We start from the raw sequence: 22677 nt of genomic DNA on the forward strand, positions 1-22677 counted from the left end.
AAGAACCACTTCAGATTGAGATGATGATGATAATAATAATGATGATTTTATACCCTGCCCAACTTTAAAAAGTTTCCTGAACAGGGCTGCCTTCAGGTGTCTTCTAAAAGTCAGATAGTTGTTTATTTCCTTGACATCTGATGGGAGGGCGTTCCACAGGGCGGGTGCCACTACCGAGAAGGCCCTCTGCCTGGTTCCCTGTAATCTCACTTCTCCCAGTGAGGGAACCACCAGAAGGCCCTCAGAGGAGGACCTCAGAGTCCATGCAGAATGATGGGGGTGGAGACACTTCTTCAGGTATACAGATAAAGAAGTATTGATTTTCCACTTCACCTAAACCAAGCTATGTGGACACTCAAGAGGGTTTACCATGTGTCAGTGAGGCCCTCAGTCGCTCAAAGGTTGTCCATCCCTCTGTTAAATTGTGTGTGGCCCCCATGCTCATCAAGGTAGCACAAGAGGGAAGAATCACCCAGTGTTCTAGCATTGGGAGCCAAGAGTTTCCATTGCCTACTCTTAGCATCTGGATGGTTCATCGAAAAAACTAGCAATTCGGGAGATTATTTTTATAATCAATGCTTGGAGGAAGCGTTCAGTGCTTAAAAACTCCTACCATCTCGCTCAAAAAAAGATCTCCCGCCCGTTAAACCAAAAACCCACAATCCTTTTCTGTGCCTTTTTTATAGTTACAACTGGTAGGGAATTTGAGAACTGTGAGTCAGCCTGCACATGCACCCAACCTAGAATTGCAATGGAAATGCCAAAAGGCCCCATCAGTATTGGCATTCCGCGGGCTCTTGAAGACTCACCTATTTAGACAAACGTTTCCTTCATCTCTTGCCTTGCTGCTTCAAAGGATGTTAATTACTGGTGTTTTGTGTACTTGTTTTACTATGTGTTTTAATTACAGGCAGCTGTATTTTTTGTTTCATCCTTGTTATGATGCTGTCGGCTTCTATTTATTTGTGAACTGCCTTGGCATGTAAATTCTACTCGTAACAACTACAACAGATGCCCAATAACTGGGTCACGCAACCCACAGGTGGTCCATCTACAGCTCATGGGCCTCAGGTAGCAGTGGCAGCATGGATGTTTGGTATGCGATGGTACAAGGAGGAGGGTCTGCAGTCTAGGCTCCAGCATGGGATCAGAGATGCACCCATGCCTGTTTCTGCTGAGCACATTGCTGCTGCTAGGGGGCGGGGGGAAAGTACTTCCTAGGCACAAGGGAAAGCATATCTTCTGAAGTGTGATCTAGAGCAAGGTTCCCCAAACTTGGATCACCAGCTATTTTTGGACTACAATTCCCATCATTCCTAGCTAGCAGGACCAGTGGTCAGGAATGATGGAAATTGTAGTCCAAAAACAGCTGGAGGCCTAAGTCTGGGAAACCCTGATCTAGAGCAATCTTCTTTGACCTTGGGTCCCCAGATGTTGTTGGACTACAACTTCCATCAGCCCCAGCCATCTTAGCCAATGGTCAGGGATGATGGGAGTTGTAGTCCATTAACATTCTGGGAGCTAGAGTGACTCTAGGCTACATGATGGGCTCAGCTTGGTGCTCACTTGCAGCCTGAAAATGTGGCTTCTGATCCCCACCCTCCCCGTGTTCCAAGATGGCCTCTTCAGAAGAAGGACGTTGACAGATTGTGTCGCCGTAACTGGGAATGCAGGCTTAAATCCTTCTCTTCCCCAGATCCCCTTCCTTCTCCCCAATTTCTTTACACGAACACAAACAGGAAAGCAATTTTCTTCAAAGCAATAAGGCTGCACACTCTTCTTTTTAAAAATAGATTTAATATCTCAAGTCTGTTTTCATATTCTACACAGTTCAGCGCTATGATGAAAATTAATAAGAGTCCATACAAGATTAGAAAGTTAAAAAAACACCAGAACTTAAAAATAGGTTTTGAGCCGCCTCCGCCAACCTAGTGCCCTCCAAAAACAGCAGCTGCTGTCCAAAACTTACAGGGGCACCGGTGGCTGGCAAAGGCTGGTTTTCAGAATAGTACAACCTGTACCAACCATGCCCCTGACCCCCTCTCAGCCACCTCACGGCATGAGCTGCTCAAAGCAAGACTGATTGAACATGTATTTTACCAGAGGCAAGACAAATACAGTTCGCATAAACAGATATAGGCTTCTTACAAACTAGTTTATATTCAGATTATGCTATTTAAAAAGCACACACACCTTTGTCCTTTTCGGCACTGATCGCTGAGGTCACTCACTATTTCTTCCTGTTCTTTGTCAAACAGACAAGACCGCCCCCCCCCCACTTACAAATAAAGCTGAATGAACAGAGATGTTCCCTTTGGTGTAGACGTTGCCAGCAGCAAAACCTGGGCCCAGGCTCCACCTCGAATCAGGATGTACTCAAAAGCTCCAAAAGAGCTCCAACCGCTCCAAAGTAGCCCTGTTTAAAGAAACGAAACCAGCACAAATGCAAAGGATCAGATTGCTTGTCAAAATACACTTGCCCCAAAGATCAAGATCAGCCTATTCATTACTTTGATTTTAAAGTGATGGTAGTTTGCTTAGATATCCTTTAAAAAGAAAAAGAAAAAAACACCACTATGTGTGACCACACCGAGCCAGAAAGGAAAACAAGGACCCTGTCACACACTTGCTCTGAGACTGGCTGAGTCCCCCCTCACAAGCCCCTCACATTCAGATGAACTACTTGCTTTCAGTGTGGGGGGGGGGGCTTCTTTTTATTAAGTTCAGCTCTCTCTCTCACACACTCACACACACATATATATCTGGGTATTACCCAACCTCCTCCCCTCTTTGCTCCTTTTATATGACCTACTAAATTGCTATTCACCGCCCTGCGTCCTCAGGATAGTTAAGCTCTAAATCCAGTTAATTATTATAATAATTACAAAGAGTGTTTTTCAGGATTATTGAACTGTCAGATTACGAGAGCCACAGCACTGAAATAAAAGATGGAAACAGGTCCCGCCCGTTTCATTTATTCAAAAGATGGAAACAGTGGATAATCTATTTGCAGGGTGGTTACCACCCACCCTACCCCGCCTTGGCTATAGTTGGGGAAGAAGGAGGAAGGGAGGGAGGAAGAATGAGGGCGCTTGCATTTCAATGTGACTCTACCTCGTGTTCCAGAAACAGGGCCTTCAACTGCCCCTTTGACCAATAATCCAAAGCATATGCCAGAAACTTCATCGAGATTGTGTTGATACGCAAGAAGTTCCCCACGAAAACCACCCGATTAATGTTCTGCAAGAGGGGGAAGGAGTGTTAAGACTCTTGACATCTCTGTTCACAGTAACAAACGTGCTTAAAACATGCACCCTGCCATTTCCTTGATTTGGTTTAGCCTTTGCCAACCTAGTGCAGCCCACAATGTCGTTGGGCTACAACTCCCATCAGTCCCAGCTGGCTGGAGCTGTAGTCCATTCTATGGAGGGCACCAGGCTGCCGAAGGCCAATTTAGTTCTTGCATTTGTGTCTCACTCAACCACCAACATTTCCCAGTTGTTTAAGTTAGTTAAGAGAATCATATCCCCCGAGCCACACTTTGCACTGCTTTGCATTTCCAAGTTAGCACCAGGATCAGGAGCTAAGCAATTATTAGAGGGTGCAAGCCTGGTCCAGATGGGAGAGAACAGATTGCAGTGTGGAAATTAGTTGCAGCAAAATGGGACAAGCTAGGATAGAGAACGAGATAATGAAGTGGGGGGTCAGGCCTCACAGAAGAGACGTTTGAGCAAAATAACTGAACAGTTGATTCCTGGGGGTTTCTGCTGGTTTTCATCCTACGGACAGAAAACGTTTTAAGATTGGTGGCCTTCGAGGTCCTGCCTTATTCCCTGGCTGAACTGCTGCTGCTGGACAAGTGTCAGTCACAGAATATTAACTGTCAGGGCGCCTGCTGTGAAGGTGGTGGCATGTTTGCTTTGGCAAGTAGGGATCAGTGGAAAGAGAACTGGGATCTAGGGACAGGAGAAGCTGGGCCCAGTAAGAGAGGGGGACTGGAGTGGTCAACGGTGGGTAGGGTGGTGTGAAGTTCACATCCTAGAGGAGAAATAAGTCAGCACAATATCTATTGTGCAAGCTACCTTGCAGAAAGAACTTCTGCATCAGCAACTCACCTTAAGACCTGGGGTGAAGGCGGGCAATTGAGATCAGGTAAAGCTGAAGTCCTGGCTGTTACCACTTTCCTCCTCTAACCCTTTCCTACCACAGTGTCACCTTTGCCTCTGGTTTTCCAATTATACTGCACACCTCCACTGAGTGTCCCCCAAAGGCTTCTCTTTGGAGCTGCTGTTATATCAGGTGATGGGTTACAGTGGCAGGAGATGCTAACCTTCCTTGCTGTGCCACGGATGCCCCAAGGCAAAAGATGAGAGGGCCTGGCTCTTTCATAGCCCTGTACAATGCTGCTTGACATGATTGCAACAAGGCAGCACTGTAAAGAAGCTGAAAGCACCAAGCTCGGGTAATGCCACGCAAGAAGCTGGGACAGGAGGAGCGACTCTTGCTGCAAGACAGCTTACTTCCTGGCACGCTCCCTCTTCCTTGGCTGAAGTCCTCAGCCTCGAGAGGGAGTTTTATCTCTTTTAGAAGCAGCAGTGACTCCAAAGATCCTCCTGTCTGTCTCTCCTGACTACCCTCAGAAAAGGAAGCTCTCTGTACCGTTTACAATCTAACAGTGGGGTTCATCGGAAACCTGGAAACATTATTTAGCTTGGTTTGGAACAGGTTTACAATATCCCTAGTCAATGCTGCCCAGCACATCTCGACAGCAACAGGAAGTGGCTCAGAGGCATTGCTGGACCATGGTGCAGTGCAGGGCCTCAGAATCAGCAATTCTCACTGCTCACCGGAGCAAAAAGACAGCTCTTTACTCATTGTTCACATTCACACACAACGCTAAGCCAGACTCTCTGGGTTATCAGTGTTTATTGTGCATGCTGCCTGATCATTCTCACTTTGCTCCCCCCCGGCAATAAACATGCCCCCCCCCTCCCCGTGTGAAAGGAAGGCGGGAAACATTCAAAGCAGGGATCCTGGCTTTTGCTACTCCCTAAGAAGCCACAGTCAGCAAGCCAACCACAAACCACAGCTTAAGGGGCAGTTTGCTGACTGTGGTTTGTAAATGAGCAGCCAACCACCATCTTTCGTTCAGATGTAACGGGAAACCAAAGATTCCTGGTTTATTTCTCCAGCTCGTGGCAGGAGAGGAGCAAAGTGGGAAGCACAAAGCAGTTGGCTGCTCATTCACGACAGACCACAACAAGACAGATAGTGCTTTCAGAAGGCATTCCCAGCCCCCACCAAGAGGACCATGAGGAACTGAAAAGCACACACTTCCCTTGACTGGCTCCCCGGCTCCTCTCTTTCCATACCTCATTAAGCGCACACATCCGTGCTATGGAGCCGATGTTATTCGTGATGGTGATCAAAGCCGCTCTCGCCAAGTCTTCCTTGCTAGCTGCCTCTCGCTTCTCCTTGCTCATCATGTTTCCAAAGCTGGACAGAAAATTGTGCACAATTTTTCCCCCACCTGAAAATCCATTTACATGAGAAACATACGGGATTGCCAACTTTCAGTTCCTAGAATCAGAGTTGGAAGGGACCCAAGCCTCATCTAGTCCAACCCACTGAATCATCCTTGACAGACGGTCATCTGGCCTCAGCTTAAAAACCTCTAAGGAAGGATAGTCCACCAACTTTCGTGGGAGCGAGTCTATTCTACTGGGTCCATAGAAGCTTTTCCAAGAGTTGGTACCCAACACCCTCAGGATCAAGTGTGAATTCCCATGCATTCAGGTGCTGAGCTGAAGCCCCTTGCCGGTTAAAAGTGGCACTGGAGTGAAAGTTGGGCTATTCCCATGCCTGATTCACCTCCCTCCTCCAAGCCCACACTTCCACAGGCTACAAGACACACTCCTCAAGCCTGAGGAAGCCAGCAGTCTATAAACTGGGGAATATGGGCATAAGAACCTTAGAGACGCAATTCTTCTCTTGGGTCCTATTGGTACTTCCTATGCTCATTCATCTGAAGCAAAATAAAGACAACTGCTGCTCTGTTTCAGGGTTGACACAAGTTTTCGTTTGTCTGATTCTTAGCTTACCCCATGTCAAAAGGCTCTGGTCGAGCAAAACAATTAAATGCAGTGCGCTACAATAGCTAAAAACATAAAAACGTAAGGAAGGTTCATGGCAGAATGAGACTAGAGACCCATCTAGTCTGCAGTAGCCAACTGGAAGCCTGCAAGGACATGAGCTCAACAGAGCTCTCCCAATTTGCAATTCCCCAAAACTGACATTGAGAGGCTCATTCAGAAGCCACCTTTTCCCAGGTTGCCAAAACCAAACAGATGGGGAAGGGCTATTCAAGCTGCCTCATGCCCCCTACTGAAACACCAGGTGCGGCCTTACCTGGATGCTACCGTCCAACCCGGCAGCCCAAATCTCTCATAGTCTCCTCCGTAAATGTCCCGCACTAGTTTGTCCACTTTGGTGCTGTCCCCGTTGGCTGCCATTTCGAGGGCCTCTTCAAAGGTGGAGCAGCCAGTCAGCAGGCAGCAGAGACCAAAAAAGGTTCCTCCTCCAAGGCTAGCAAAGAAACAAGACACACAAATCACTTCTACCATCCTGTGAAAGCGTTGGGTGGAGCGGGAGGAGAAGACCAACAACTTGCAGGACAAGACGCCTGTGATTTAACCCAGCAAAAATGAAGTTAACTACCGTATTTTTCGCCCTATAGGACGCACTTTTTCCCCTCCAAAAATGAAGGGGAAATGTGTGTGCGTCCTATGGGGCGAATGCAGGCTTTCGCTGATGCCTTGAGAGTGAGAGGGGTCAGTGCGCATGGACTCCTCTCGCTCTCCAGGCTCCAGGAAGCTATCCGCAAGCCTTGCACGGCAGCCTGCAGCACGGAGCATGGGGCGCCCTCCAGAGGACGCCCCGTGCTTCACGCAGGTGTCGGCAAGCCTTGCGCACCCGGGGGATCTCTGCCCGGGCGCACATGGCTTGCGGGCAGCAGCCAGCAGTGCGGAGCACGGGGTGCCCTTTGGAGGACGCCCCGTGCTTCACGCAGGTGTCAGCCAGCCTTGCACACTGGGGGGCGCGTGGGGCGCCCTGAAGCAGAGCGTCCCTGGTGCCGGGCAGACATCCGCAGGGCTCCCCATGCTGCGGACAGTAGCCTGCCACCCGACGCGCGGGGCGCCCTGAAGCAGAGCGCCCCTCGCACCGGGCAGACATCGGCCAGCCCCACAAGCTCTGAGGACAGCAGGGAGGCACAGCACCGCCATCCCACTTTCCCCCGAACTGGTTTTGGAGGGGAAATAAAGGGGGGGAAATTCCTTTATTTCCCCCCAAAAAAGTAGGTGCGTCCTATGGGACGGAGCGTCCTATGGGATGAAAAATACGGTTAATAGACAATATCACGGCACAGGCCTCCACGCTAGCCTCATGAGAGATGTGAGGATGTGGCAAAATCCTTAAATTTTTTACAACCTCACAGAGAAAAGGGAGCAGATGACAATCTTGCAGCTCAACCCGAGGCATGTTTTCTCCAAAATAAGTCCCATTATGGTAAATAGGCCTCGATGCCAGATGAACAGAACTGCAGCCTCAGCAGCTACAGCGGTACCTCGGGTTCAGATGCTTCAGGTTACAGACTCTGCTAACCCAGAAGTAGTACCTCGGGTTAAGAACTCTGCTTCAGGATAAGAACAGAAATCGTGTGGTGGCTGCGCAGCGGGAGGCCCCATTAGCTAAAGTGGTACCTCAGGTTAAGAACAGATTCAGGTTAAGAACGGACCTAAGTTCTTAATCCAAGGTACCACTGTGCATGATGCAGCTTCACTATGCCCATCTGACACCAGAGGTATCACCTAGCCATGCACATGGACTGCAAGTCACTTGATTCGTGGTCCGGACTCGCTTAGCAGATCTGAAAGGGAAAGCATTACGCTTTCAAAGCTCACCTGGTCCCAGTCACCCGCTTGTAATCGTCTTTAGAATAGACAGCCAGGATGCTGACCCCGGATCCAATGTTCACCAGCAAAAGAGGGTAGGGGTTCTCCAAGTTGAAGGGGAGCTTCTGGCACCTCTCGGGATCGGTTGGGTTCTCAAAATAGTAGCACTCCGAGTGTCCGTTGAACCCAACCGAATCAATGTACAGCACTCCTCTAATAAGGCAGTCCAGTTCATCCATTTTGCGAAGCTGGAGGTCACTCACCTGTTTGGAGAAACAAGCTTTGAAGAAAACTAGATATTGAAACACTCCAAGGAAGGCCTGGAGGGTTTCATCAAGCAGCTTACAGGTCCCCCCCCCTTCCATTCTCTCTCAGCACTTAGAAACACTGGCCAACCACAAATGAGGACCCTTTGAGTTTCAGTATTAGAAATGGCAAAGCCTGAAAGTTCACCACCATCAATGCTAGCAAACAATTATTTGCTTTGATGAAAGGTGGGTTAATGGGGGGGGCATGATTATTATAAGCTGATTCTATTGCTTTTATGAATTGTATGTGTTTTAAAGCATCTCTGAGGGCCCTGGCAACTGCTGGGTAAAAATAGCTTAATAAAATAAGCCGAGTCCAGTAACTGCAAACTAACAGAGGAGTTGAGGCAAATGGAGAAATGGGGCAAACAGCCATGAGGCAAAGGAATGACAGCCCTCACGGAGGATTATGATTTAGGCTCTCTGAAACCAAACACCAGTAGCTACTCTGAAGTTTAGCCACAGCGCTGAAGTCTGATTTCATGAAGGTTTAATCTCTGGAAACTGAAAAACAGGATGGGCAGGACAATAGAAGAAACACACACAAAAAACAGGAAACATCTAATGATGTAAACAAAAACAAGAGAGACAGAGAAACATAGTTCAAAGATGCCGGAAAGGAAGAGAGTTGATTGTTAAATTAGCCCACATTTAACCATCAACATTCATCCTTCCCAATACATATGAGATACAATTCTCTTTTTTTGTTTAGAACGAGGGAGGAAGCAGCTGAGAAGCAAAGGTCTGTTGAATACACCAAATTCTATGATTCACAGTGAAATCATAGGCATGCCGTAAACCAGCACCGCTGCCTAATGAATGAAGAACAGCTGCTGAAGCAGACATGGAGAGGATGCAAAGGAACTCCTTTCACTGCTTTCCCCCTCACTTGTCTTTGGTTACCTAAGAAAGCGTTTCTAACATGGTTCTGAGCAGCAGCATTCTGTGCGCACACCAAACCTGCAACCCAATGGTGAAGCCAAAACAGTCACCACTACAATCAGTGCAACACAAACTCTTTAGTCAGCTCTCCTACATTAAGCCAGCCTTCACCAACCTGGTGCTCTCCAGATATTTTGGACCTCAACTCCTATCAGCACGAGCCAATGGGAGTTGTAGTCCAAAATATCTAGAGCGCAACAGAGGCTGATGAAGGCAGTGTTAAGATCCTGAAGAGATGGCAGTGATGGAGCAGCAATAGCTGGCAGAATCATCTGGCTCACAGAGTTTTTCTCATGGAAGTTTTGTTTCATGGAATGCAAGAACAATGTTAAAAGTTTGCATCTAGCAAACCAGGGACTCAGCTACAATGGTTAATTATAACATTATAAGGGTGTTATAAAAATGTGATACCAGAGGACGCTGTAGAGCAACAATCCATCACCAATGGTCAATTGCATTGAGAGCTAAATTTTAAAGCATTTTTATAGCATTTTTCATATCAGTGTAGATCCAGCCCTTCAAATGCTGCTGAACTACAACTCCCATCAGCCCCAACCAGCATGGCCAATGGCCAGGGATGATGGGAGCTGTAGTTCAGCAACATCTATCGGGCCAAAAGCTTCCCACACCTGGCAGAGACCAACTTCACACTGCCCTTACACTCAAAATCAGGAAACAGCATTACAAAAGAGAGCTGCCGCAGAGGTTATGAAGACATGCAGCACCTCTGTTTTGCAAGCTTTAACCATGTGCTATAGCAGCTTAAAAATATATAAGCCAAAAATTGCATACTGTGCGAAAGTCCTGCTCAAATTTATATGCTCCACCTCCTGTGGCACATAAGGTAGTGTGGAGGCTTGAGAAGTGCTTTTCACTGCCCATTTGAATAAAAGCAGGCATGTCATGAGTAGGGAAGCGTATAAAGTGCAGATTGCCTTTACGTCCACACAGCATAAGGTCCTTTAGCTCAAGGTGAACATCCCGAATGCCTGTAGAGCCATAGGCAGTGTGGGAGGTCAGGTATTTCCGAATGCTCTTCAGATTCTCCACTTCCTCCTCTTCTTCCTCCATGGTGATGTCTTTTGGTTCAAAATACACTAGCTTCACCAGGGTCCCTCCAATATCCAAGCCAAACCAAGGAAAGACTGAAAGGAATAAGGGAGAAAAGGGATCATTACAAGGGTGGTGTTTTATTATACAATCATACCTGGGGTTACAGCCGCTTCAGGTTGTGTTCTTTTGGGTTGCGGACTGCCGAAACCCGGAAGTACCGTAATGGGTTACTTCTGGGTTTCAGCAGTCACTAAATCACACGTTGCGCATGCACAGAAGCACCGAATCACAACCCGCGCATGTGCAGATGCAGGTTGCGAGTGTGCATCCTGCACGGATCACATTCGCAACCCGAGCATCCACTGTACATTTCTAAAGAGACTAAACTGACCTTGCAATTTTATGCTGTGAACTGCCCCGAGATCTATGGATGAAGGGCGGTATACAAATTTAATAAATAAAAATAAAACCCAGTTGCCGTCCCCCCCAGTTGACAAGGGCTCACCCCAACCACTTGCTGAACTGTCATGACACTGCAGAATGTTCACATACCTTCTAGCATCAACACATGAATTAGAAACTTGGCAAAGCTACATGGTTTCTGCCACATTAGGGAAAGAACTGCAAATGCGTAAGAGAAAGGAAGTTGGGGGTGGGCAAGAAGGCTGAGCGTTGGGAAGCTGAATGGAAAGAGAGTCTAAAGGAAAAAAGGGCTTGCAGTTCACAAAACACACATCAAGTACAAAACCAACAGAATTTATTAACACCCTCCACAGACAAAATGACTAGTTTTATTACCAAAGCCAGGTGTGGAAGATCTGATCATTCCAATGTTCAAGGCTGGAAATGCCTGCTATAAGTAACTAATTTGAACTGTTCTTTGTTTTTACATTTATACCCAAACTTCTGACCTGGCAAGGCCTGCCCATTAGTTAAACGTACATGGTGTATAAATCCATATATGCCAACCAGCTGTTCCTGACTAACCCATTGAAATAAATAGCACTACAGATAGTGACTGTAAACTACAATTACCGCTCCAGATTACGCCCCCCCCCCCGGAAACCATGCTATTAATGAGACAGTCAGTAAACCAGAATGAAGGTGGTTGCAAGTGATGTTACCAGGTCACTTGTTTCTCAAAATCAAAGCTAAAATAACAGTTCAGGAAACTACCCAAAGCACATATTAATGGCCGTGTTAAGAACAGCGATGTCACGCTGGCCACGTGACCCGGAAGTGTCTCCGGACAGCGCTGGCCCCTGGCCTCTTGAGTGAGATGGGCGCACAACCCCAGAGTCTGTCAAGACTGGCCTGTACGGGCAGGGGTACCTTTACCTTTACCTAAGAACTATTTGTTGCTGTTCTAGCATAAGAAGAGCGAAAGTTAGAAGCATTAAGTACATTTGCCAGAGTGAGAAATGCATTCTCCCTCACTTCCTCTGCGGCCACGTACAGAAGAGGTATTAAATGCTGCTTCCTAGATTCACAAGGATTCCTAAAAGAAGCCAATGTTTAAAATGGGAGAAGAACATTTCAAGGGCAACGTTGCCTTGCGGTAATTTTCTTGTTGGAGCCACATACCAGTGGTTGGCAGGGCCACAGCTGTTTCTGGACTACAACTCCTATCATCCCTAGCTAGCAGGACCAGTGGTCAGGGATGATGGGAACTGTAGTCTGAAAACAGCTGGAGACCCAAGTTTGGGAAACCCCAATCTAGTTCAACCCCGTGCAATGCAAGACTATACAGCTGTCCCTTATGGGGATCGAACCTGAAACCTTGGCATTATCAGCACCATGCTCTAACCAACTGAGCTATCCAGCTGAAGCAGGGCTAGACGCCAGCAGCCCTCTCGCACTGTCATTCCCAGCACCTGGCATTCAGAGGCATGAGACACGGGTAGGCAAACTAAGGCCCGGGAGCCGGATGCGGCCCAATCACCTTCTAAATCCTGCGGACAGTCCGGGAATCATTGTGTTTTTACATGAGTAGAGTGTGTCCTTTTGTTTAAAATGCATCCCTGGGTTATTGGTGGGGCATAGGAAGAGCCAGTGTGGTGTAGTGGTTAAGAGCGGTAGTCTCGTAATCTGGTGAACCAGGTTCGCGTCTCCGCTCCTCCACATGCAGCTGCTGGGTAACCTTGGGCCAGTCACACTTCTTTGAAGTCTCTCAGCCCCACTCACCTCACAGAGTGTTTGTTGTGGGGGAGGAAGGGAAAGGAGAATGTTAGCCGCTTTGAGACTCCTGAAGGGGTCAGCAAATGACTAGCAGTCATTTATAGCTTTAGACTCCATGGACTGATCTAATCCACTTTTTAAAGCCACACACAAGCTGGCAGCCACCATCACATTTTGCAGAAGTCAATTCCATCGTTTCACTATGTGCTGTGTAAAGAAGTTCCTCACTTTGTTTTCCCCGAGTCCCCCAGCAGTCAACTTCGTTGGTCGACTCCAAGTTGTAGTAACATGGGAGACAGAGGAGGACATCACTGAGAGGCAACGGGACTTACAAATCAAATGTCCCTTCCACGACTGTGTCTAAAGGAACACTCTTACTCCAAATTCCTGCTGGTCCACTTTCCATTTGAATCAGGGGCTATGTTTCCCAAAGACCACAATTTTGGTCTTGCACAACTTACACTTATACAAAATACTTTTGTTTTTAAAATAACTTCTCTTCCTGATTCTTTTACACACAAAGAACACTACTGCATGTGCCTTTGAAGTCTGGCGGTGGGGGACGACTGGCAAGAACTAGCAACTTCCACTGTCAGGATTCCCATGATCCTCCAGCCTCTCTGTTTTAGGACGTGTGATCTCCCCCCTAGCCAGTGCTGGCGCACAAATCAATTCTGCATGAGGATGGTGGGGTGGAAAGGGATACTATCTCCAACCAAGACATTTTCTTGGCAGAAGGTAAAGATAATGACTTGCAGCCATTGTACTTTCAGGCTCAGTTACTCCAATCCTGCCTCACGTATAAAATGAATTCATCCCACAAGCTGGCCTCCACTGAAGGCCTGCAATATATCTGCTTTGTGACATTCCATTGGCTAGACCTTTTTTTCTTTTTCTTTTTTAATAGCAGGAAAAACAGACCCAGCTGCATTGCATTTCTTTGAGGGAGGGACTTTTATGAAAGGGGCTCCAATTCTTTTATAGGAGCTGCATTTTTATAGGAACTGTCTCTCATTCTTCTTCTTTGGCGATCACTCGTAGCCAAGTAAGATTGTCTTCCATGAATACAGTTTCAACGGTGTATTCGTACGTGACTATGGAGGCCAATTCTGGATCCACACATCCTTCCACAGTGGGGACATAGGTTTCTAGGCGGGAGTTGATCACGGTGTGGATTTGCGAAGCGTGCCTTCTTCTTAGCACGTTTCTGCCTTGCGTCCTGAGTTCGAGCGTCTTCAAAGCCCATGACACCTTTGGTCAAGGCTCTTCTCCAACTGGAGCACTCGCAGGCCAGTGTTTCCCAATTGTCGGTGTTTATACTACATTTTTAAAGATTTGCCTTGAGAGTGTCTTTAAACCTCTTTTGTTGTCCACCGACATTACACTTTTCATTCAAAAGTTGGGAATAGAGTAGTTCATTGGAAGACAATAATCTGAAAAGCATGACCATGTGAACAACATATGTCTCATATCTTTTTAAAATATATTTTATACATATGTGTGTCTCATATCAGGCATTAACACAGAATTGTAGCGTTGGAAGGTATCCAAGGGTCATCTAGTCCAACCCCCTGCAATGAAGGAATCTCAACTAATACATGACAGATGGCCATCCAACCTCTGCTTAAAAACCTCCAAGGAAGGAGTCATTTGTTTTGCTTCTACCTGTGCTGAGTACCTAGACTGATATTAAGCATGCACAAAAAGCCATTTCCACACCATCACAACTGCCATGCATACGTAGCTTTATGTAGACATGATTCCTACCAACAAAATGTTTTACTTTTCAGGCAGGAAAGATGCCCGAGAACCTTATATACCAAATGCTCAGGTGCAAGTGAGGAAAAGGCTAGATTTACCAAAATGGCTTCAAATCACACTTTAAAAAACCTAAACCTTCAGAACATATTGAACTGCATCATCTAGTATCACCCCAGAAACTGCCTGAATAGTATTTACAGATGTGCAACATGATTGCCAGCTGTATCCCAGCATGGATAATGATCAAGCACAATTCAGGCAGATCTGTGTGTCCGGCAGAATTTTTTGCATGACTAACAGCATTCAAACAAGCAACAGTCCTGAGATGCAGAAAACTGCAGCTAAACCAAAGAAACAAATTTTCCCAGCCCCTGTGCCAGGGCCTCCATTTTCTTTGCAGTTTATCAGCTGCAGCAGGAGGATTTGCAATTATGTAATTATTTCATCAACCTAACATTCAGATAGTTGGTGAAGGGGGATATAGGGAGCCGCTGAAAATATGCAAAGCAACCCTTTGAACACAGCAAACCAGGCATGATTTCTGCAGCTAAGTGTCAACATCCCTTTCAGCTCGAATTAATTGCAACGCGCAAGTGCCCAACAAAGGCAGTCTTATGGCATCGTTCCTTGAACCCCATTTGCAACAATGACACCCCGTCAGCTCCTTCCCCCTTTTACTTTCTCCTTTTGCACCTTCACTGAGATTTTGCCCCACTCAAGACCTCCAGCAAACATCTGCCAACCTTATGTATTCATTTCCTAATGAACACCACCACTTCCTCTAAATCAGAATGTGGCAACTGAGACTGATGGGGCTTGTACAGTGGTACCTCGGGTTAAGTACTTAATTCAAACCGGAGGTCCGTACTTAACCTGAAACTGTTCTTAACCTGAAGCACCACTTTAGCTAATGGGGCCTCCTGCTGCCACCGGAGCCTGATTTCTGTTCTCAACCTGAAGCAAAGTTCTTAACCTGAAGCACTATTTCTGGGTTAGCGGAGTCTGTAACCTGAAGCGTATGTAACCTGAAGCATATGTAACCTGAGGTACACTGTAATCCAAAACATTTTGAGGGCACCAAGTTGCAGAAGGCAGGGCTAGCTCATCAACACATTCTTTTTTTGAAAAAAGCCACACTCTTTTCAACTCTAGACTCATTAAACCAGAACAGCATCTATCCCTAGTTCTTGAGCTACAAACACAAGATTCTTCTATAACAATTATGGACAGGCTCAAGATTCAGAGTCAGCTTTTTCATGCCTGCCATCCTGATAGAAGCCTCGTGTTTATTCAGACAATGAATTCCAGAGTTTTTCAGCTTGCTGGCATGTATGTACATTCAGGAAAAATAGCCACATAAACCTGTTTCAGCAAACAATCTCATGGCATCCTTTAAGATAAATGGGTTTCTTATGGCATAAGCCATGTGGCATCCATTATAGGAGCATAGAATGAACAAGATGGCAGTGGTGTAATGTCAGATACAGAATTGGTCTTCAAAAATGCCCACGTACTAAAGTTGATGCCATACATGACCCAATTGTATATGTATTTTTTAAAAAAACATTTAGAAACAAGATTTCCTCTGTTAGATTTATGAAAGTCCATGAATGTGTAATATCTAAATAAGCAGAGCATGCTTCACACAGAATCTCATAGCACTGTTTCACAGTATTTTATTTGATTCCCTGCCTCTGCATTACACTAAACTTTCATCTCTGGGTTCCTCAGCCATCTGAGGTACAAGTGGCTACCATAGGGTTACCAGACGTCCCCGTTCCCTGGGGACAGTCCCCGAATTTGCGAATAGGTCTCCGGACAAATTCCATCCCCCGAATGTCCCCGGATTTCATCTAATGTCCCCGGGAAACTCAGTGGTGGCAGTCTCAGCAGCCCGGAGCAGTTGGCTCTGGCTGGATTCAGGAGCTGCTCGGAAGTCCCCATGTGATGGTGGTGCAGGGGCTCTAAGATGCAGCTGCCAGGCTGCCTCCACCTTCCCTGATCCCAGCAACTAAGCTGTGAAGGGAGGCTTCACGCTGCCTATCAGAGCTTGCGTGCAAGCAAGAAGGGGCAGGGATCTCTCAGTTAGGCAACGGGAAGCCTCCCTTCCCAGCTGAGGGATCCCCTCCCCCTCCTGCTTGCACGCAAGTAGGAATGGGATTGGGGCTGCTCTGATGGGAAGGGAGGTATCGCGCTGCCCGAGCCTCACCGCCACTGCTGCTCTCGGCCCTCCTTCTCTGCCTTTCATGCCTGACCCACCGCACACTGCTTCTCCACCACCATCACCGAAGAACCAACAACTCAGGGGCTGCCCAGGCTCATAGAGAAAGGAGATAAAAGCCTCAAAGGAAGGGGAAAGGTGGCAGTTGAGGTCAAGGTGGCAGCCGCCCCTCTGACACTGCCATCGCTGCAACATCAATGTCCCGAACTTGTAGTAGGTATGTATTTATTTATTTTAAATGTCCCCGGATTCACTGAAAAAAATCTGGTAACCTTAGGCTACCAGCAACAGAGCTCTCTCAGTAGTGGCTCCCCCCAACTGTAAAAGGCCTCCCCTCCGCTTTTTAATGCCATTCCATTCGGTTTAGCTGCACTGGGTTTGTTAGGTTTAGATGCAATCTCCAATGGGAGCAGTACATAGCCAGTATACTACTTTAAATTACTACACCGTACAGTGGTGCCTCGCAAGACGAAATTAATCCGTTCCGTGAGTCTCTTCATCTTGCGGTTTTTTCATCTTGCGAAGCACAGCTATTAGCGGCTTAGCGGCTATTAACGGCTTAGCGGCTATTAACGACTTAGCGGCTTTAAGAAAAAGGAAAAAAACTTGCAAGAACTCGCAAGACATTTGGTCTTGCGAAGCAAGCCCATAGGGAAATTCGTCTAGCGAAGCGACGCAAAAACCGCAAAACCCTTTCGTCTTGCACATTTTTCGTTTTGCGAGGCATTCGTCTTGCGGGGCACCACTGTACTTTAATTTTGCTTTCTGAATTTGGAAATTGTGTAAGCTTTGTTGGAAATTCCCGGGTTAAATAAATAAAAGCAGTCACAAGCCTCTTCTTTTTCTTATCAACTGCCACAGATAACACAATCTTTCCTTTCTCAAGCTACAATTTATATAGCTCCGCCTGCAAATTCTAGCCACCAAAATATTTGTATGAGGACCAGGGAGACTCAAGTTCGAATGCACTCATTCATGGAGCTCCACAGGCAATTCTGAGCCAGCAATATCCACCTCTCTCTCTCTCTCTCCCCCTAATCTACATCAACAAGGTTCTTGTGAAGTGCCAGGGCAGGGTAGTGGTCAGAGCGTTTAACTAGGAGCTGGAAGACCAGGGTTCAGACCCTCACGCAGTCACAAAACTTGAGAGAGGCCCTTGAGGGAAGTCCCTCAACCTAACCAACCTCATGGGTTCTAGTTACAGGTAGGTACTATCTATTTTTTCGTAGAAAAGAAAAAGGCACACGAAAGCTCATACCAATAACAAACTTAGCTGGTCTCTAAGGTGCTACAGGAAGGAATTTTTAAAATTTTGTTTTCAACCTCATGGGGTTGTCGTGACACTAAAATGGAGCTGAGGAAGGGAGGGAGGGAGAGAAAAAAGGTGGGATGCAAATGCAGTAAGAGAGAAAAAATGGAGGTGGAAGGAAGTCAGAACAATAAGGTAACCATGTGATATCTAATCCTATCCTGAAATGAGCAAAATATGGTTCCTCATTTTATCTTTTTGAGGGTTTTTTACACAATCTAGCGGTGTATAAATTTCATGAAATAATTAAATCGAATGCAAATTTAATCAACAAAAACTAATATAATTTTAATCATAATAAATGAAAGCTCAAGACAAGCCATGCCTAGCTCTTTGATAGGGAGCCCCGCCCCAACTCCGCGAGGCCCCTCCCCTTCTCCCAAGCCCCGCCCCTCCCGGACAAGCCCCGCCCCCGGCGCCCCCTAGCAGCCACTCACGAGGGCGGTTCTTGCGGAGGGAGTCGAGGCGCGGCCGGGGGGCGGGGCCAGCGCGCTCCTCGCGACGCTCCGCGGCCTCAGCCTTTCCAGAGGCGCTGTTGCGCCGCCGCCCGGCCAGGGCCGCAGGGGCGGGGCTTCGCCTCAGCCGTTGCTCCGCGGGGGGTCCGGCTTCGCGCCCCGACGCCATGGCGCCCGGCGGCCTCGCCTCCTCTCCCTCCTCGCCGCTTCCATTCTGCAGCGGCTCCATCCGCAGCGCGGCTCCATTCGCCGCGGAAACGGCGGGCACTGCGCTTGCGCCGAACGCCTTCGCCTCCTCCCCTCTGTGAAACCTTGAGGGGTGGGAGAAGCAAACCGCCTACCAATCAGAGCTTTCCTTGCGCGGAGCGACGGGCGAAGATGTCCAATGCGGCTTTGCGAAGGCATCCAAGGGGTGGGCGCAAAAAAAGAGAGATCCAAATCCCTCCAATGAATGGCAAGGGAGAACGAATCCCGCCAATGAAAAGCCGCCGATTCAAGGAGCCAGCCCACACGCACGCAAATACAGGTACAACGGGCCTCAAGAGGCGGGCTGTGTAACGGAATCGTCGTAGCCAACCGGCTCCTCCGGAAGGGAGAGCGACGCGCCTATCCTCCACTGAGAAAGAAGGGTTGTCGACAAAAGGGCGGGGCTAGCGGACGAATGGCACGTCGGGTAGCCATGGCTACCCCGCAAGGAGAGATTTGGGGCGCGCGGGGTGGGGGTTGGTATGTTCAGATTTCAAGTGAGGAAATTGATGAAAAAGAAAATAAACATCAATGAGTGTGGGGAGAAAGCATTTGACAACGTTATCCAAGTAAAACATGCAGCAACGCTAGTTAGCGCATTCAGACGTGCACATGAGATGTGGTTTCACGTGTATTATGGTTACTTTTATATCGCGCCTTTCATGACCAATGAGCTCAAGAGCGGCATGCAGCATTGCCTCCTTCCCACTTCATCCTCACACCAGCCCTGTGAGGTAGGCTATCTTGCCACCTCAGTACCTAATGAAACACTTCCCCCTATCCATATGTACCTCTAGGGGACCTGCCCTAATGTCAAGAGGCAGGGAGTTCCAAAGGGCAGGTGCAGCTACACTGGGACTGCATTATGGAGCACTTGTAAAAGCACATACTATGCAGATCAAAAAAGCTGAACGGGCACTTGTGGGGCAGCTTCCTGTGTTCCCAGACCTTTGAGCAAAATTTATAAGAAGTGATCCCATTCCCTTATAGGAATGTTCTTGCTGATTCAAATCCTCTTTCCTTATTTAGAGAGAGAAAAATAAAAACGTGAAGGCTGACTGCTTCCCTTACCCAGACCTGCAACTTGCTTCTTCCCACGTGTGTTGGCAACAAAAGAAGGGTCTTGTGGCATTCACCTGTTGAGGGGATTGGTAAAAATATTTTGCAAGAAACCATTTCCCCAAACATTTCCGGTCTGCTAGCTTCCGGATAAATCGCCCCAAAGGACTTGAAGGATTGTGCAAAGGAGGGGGGAAATGAACTGTGGGTGCGCTTCGCAGAATTGTGTAATATAGCTTTTAGAAATATGAATTTACAAAACTATTTAAAAATAAGAGAAGGTGGAAGCAATACCTTGTGTAAATTTGCAACGTCCAGCTGGAAATAGTAATATGATTATCACATTAATTTTTTTTAAATTAATAGCTCTGTTCCTGTACTCTTAATAGTAGTCCAACACACAGGCAACTGGGACCTAAATCTTTTCCCACAGCTAGTCTTCATTCCAGGAAAACCTTTAGCGGCTTAAATTTCGGTATGTCAGCCTGCACCGTTATACACATATGTCTGCATTATTCAGCCTATATTGCTGCAGAACATTCATTTATTTCATTGGTTTCCTTTACCACACAGCCATTTTTATTGCCTGACAATGCATGTTTGCTCAGAAGCAAATCCCACAGAGTTTCAGCAGGGCTTTTTCACTGCTGTGCTCCTAATGCTGCAATCCTACACGTGCTTAGATGGCAGTACATCCCATTCATTCATATTGGGGATTATATTATATTAATTATATTATTTTGGGAAATAGGAGAAAATAGACATGAAAAGAGCTTTCCTAGGTTAGGGCTGCCATATGTCTGAGTCTTCCCGGACACATCTGCGAATTAGGCTGCAAAATGGCATCCGGGTGGAATTTTGCTGAATGGGCAAAATATCCGAGAAAACCTGGGTGTATGGCAAGTAGGGTGGTTTTTTCAGTGTTTTATATATATATATATATGAAGGCTTTAAAAATTCAGTAAAAACCCAAAAAACGTAAAAAAAAAATTTGGGGGGGGGTGTTCCAGATTTGTCCAGATTTTCACTTTGGGGAATATGGCAACCCTATGAACTAAATATCTTTTCTTGAATTAAGAGAGAGCAAGCAGACATTCTGAAATATAGTCTTGAAAATGCTTGTTGCTGCCTCACTGACAGATTTAACTCCCCTCCCATATTTCATAAATGTCCCTGCATAGATGTGCCCGTTAAGCTACTGACCCACTTACATAGATTATTGGGAATCACCACAACATTAGCTGAAACCTTCTGACTTGCTCCTTTTTCTTTTTTCCCTCCCTGACAATGCCGTTCAGTTTCCAAGAGTGCTGGTCTATCGGAGTCAGTATTTGTCTTGGAAGCCCGTTAACTGGGTCATCGTCTGGTTTTGCCACTGATAAAATTACAAAAGTGGGTCACACAATACATAATAATACCAATAATAAATGCAGGAGCAGGCTAAGAAACTGCACGTTCAACTCACAAAACACACTGAGCTGTAACTAAACAACCCAAAAAAAAAAAAAAAACCAACCCCTGCAGCCTGCTGAAATGTAACATTCAGCTTTGCATTAGAAATCCAAACTATCTTGCAAAGATACAACTGCCCAGTGTGAAACAGGAACCCCATAAAAAAGGGAAATAGTATCTAGTCTCTGTTCGATGATTTTCATCATTCTCCAACTTCCTACTCAGAAATGTAGAATGTTGCTTTAAAATGTATTAAAAGTTTATTGCTGATTTTTACTTTGTTTTGAATGATTGTTTTTAACTGTTTTCACTGGTAATTTTGTTTTATTCTCTTTGTAAACCGTTTGAGGTTTTTGTTTTACAATCGAGCAGTGTATAAATTTTATTCAATAAATTCACAGCTAGCATCATTGCCCCACTTCTGGAAAAGACAGTCCTGGAGTCTGCCACATCCCTTCTCAATTACACCGCTGGGCCTTAAAAGTTCTACAGAGAATGCATTGCCTGGTAAAATCTCAGATATAAACTGAAATAAAAGACGGCTGAGTAAATTGAGGGCAGGACTTTTGTGCCCTTCAGAGTTCCTTGTGTCTCACTAAAGGACTTTATGGAAATGCTGGTGGTCAACAAAAGAGGTTTAAAGACTCTCAAGTCAAGGCAAATCTTTAAAAAATGTAGTATAAACACCAACAACTTGGAAACTCTGGCCTGCAAGCGCTCCAATTGGAGAACAGCCTTTACCATGGGCTTTGAAGACACTCGAACTCAGGACGAAAGGGAGAAACGTTCTAAGAGGAAGACACATTTGGCAAACCCTCACCGTGATCAACTCCTGCCCAGAAACCCATGTCCCCACTGTGGAAGGACGTGTGGATCCAGAATTGACCTCCACAGTCACTTACAGGCACTGTTAAGACTGTTCATGGAAGACAATCTTGCTCGGCTACGAGTGATCACCAAAGAAGAAAAGCAAAAGCAAAATTGATGTTAACCGGTTACCTTTATTGTATAGTTTGAGCCTTTCTGTACACTGCTTAGAGAATAGGGTGTTAAATGGTATACAGCGGTACCTCAGGTTACAGATGCTTTAGGTTACAGACTCCGCTAACCCAGAAATATTACCTCGGGTTAAGAACTTTGCTTCAGGATGAGAACAGAAATCGCGCAGCGGGAGGCCCCATTAGCTAAAGTGGTGCTTCAGGTTAAGAACAGTTTCAGGTTAAGAACGGAGTTCCGGAACGAATTAAGTACTTAACCTGAGGTACCACTGTATAGTTACAGGTAGGTAGCCATGTTGGTCTGCCATAGTCGAAACAAAATAAAAAAAAATCCTTCCAGTAGCACCTTAGAGACCAACTAAGTTTGTTATTGGTATGAGCTTTTGCGTACATGCACACTTCTTCAGATAAATGGTATATAAATTGTTGAAATAAATGAGTGAACGCTTGTGGGAACAGCAGGAGTGGATTCAGGACTTGGTTCTGGTACTGATCAGATTCCCAAGCTGAGCATCTGTTCAATGGCATCCTTTTTCTCAGCTCTTAGGATCCGGCCATCTGGCAGAGCCACCATTTTGTAACCAGCTCTGGCTAATGGACCTTAGGGGTCTAGTAAAAAATAAATTAAAAAATTCGCAAGATCTCTCAAGTATGAAGTTGTGGCAGAGACAATACGAATAGGCCTGACCCGGTATGAGGCAGCTATTTTCCTAGGTCTTGGCCTAGACTTTTTAGGCTTTGCC

At 46.4% G+C, this 22677-nt stretch overlaps 1 protein-coding gene and 1 long non-coding RNA gene across 5 annotated transcripts; both read right to left on the reverse strand.

Moving 5' to 3' along the window:
• Positions 1 to 1777: 1777 nt before the first annotated feature.
• On the reverse strand, positions 1778 to 18718 carry PANK2 (pantothenate kinase 2). Of its 4 annotated transcripts, none has more exons than XM_083756700.1 (7): positions 18521 to 18718; positions 9995 to 10347; positions 7962 to 8215; positions 6409 to 6585; positions 5373 to 5496; positions 3115 to 3240; positions 1778 to 2416 (listed from the first exon to the last, which is right to left on the reverse strand). In XM_083756700.1, exons 1-7 carry the CDS (start codon positions 18582 to 18584, stop codon positions 2366 to 2368), a joined length of 1149 nt encoding a protein of 382 aa, XP_083612826.1. In that variant the 5' UTR covers positions 18585 to 18718; the 3' UTR covers positions 1778 to 2365. The 4 variants fall into 4 exon arrangements, with proteins under 4 accessions (XP_083612826.1, XP_083612825.1, XP_083612827.1 ...); XM_083756699.1 differs by lacking the exon at positions 18521 to 18718 and adding an exon at positions 18162 to 18464; XM_083756701.1 differs by lacking the exon at positions 18521 to 18718 and having other exon boundaries at positions 10138 to 10347.
• On the reverse strand, positions 13457 to 15944 carry LOC310852003. Its single transcript, XR_014567944.1, has 2 exons — positions 15245 to 15944; positions 13457 to 15009 (listed from the first exon to the last, which is right to left on the reverse strand). It is a non-coding gene; the product is annotated as an uncharacterized lncRNA (long non-coding RNA).
• Positions 18719 to 22677: the final 3959 nt, after the last annotated feature.

Source organism: Podarcis gaigeae, assembly GCF_964106915.1.
Source record: "Podarcis gaigeae genome assembly, chromosome: 9".
In the NCBI taxonomy this organism is placed as follows: Eukaryota; Metazoa; Chordata; class Lepidosauria; order Squamata; family Lacertidae; genus Podarcis; species Podarcis gaigeae.

Coding starts and splice junctions, on each gene's coding strand:
- PANK2 (XM_083756699.1), bottom strand. CDS start 18,408: ATGGAGCCGCTGCAGAATGGAAGCGGCGAGGAGGGAGAGGAGGCGAGG. Junction 8,216..9,994: donor TTGAGCAGGACTTTCGCACA/GTATGCAATTTT, acceptor TTCTCCAAACAG/GTGAGTGACCTCCAGCTTCG. Junction 6,586..7,961: donor AAGCGGGTGACTGGGACCAG/GTGAGCTTTGAA, acceptor TTTCTTTGCTAG/CCTTGGAGGAGGAACCTTTT.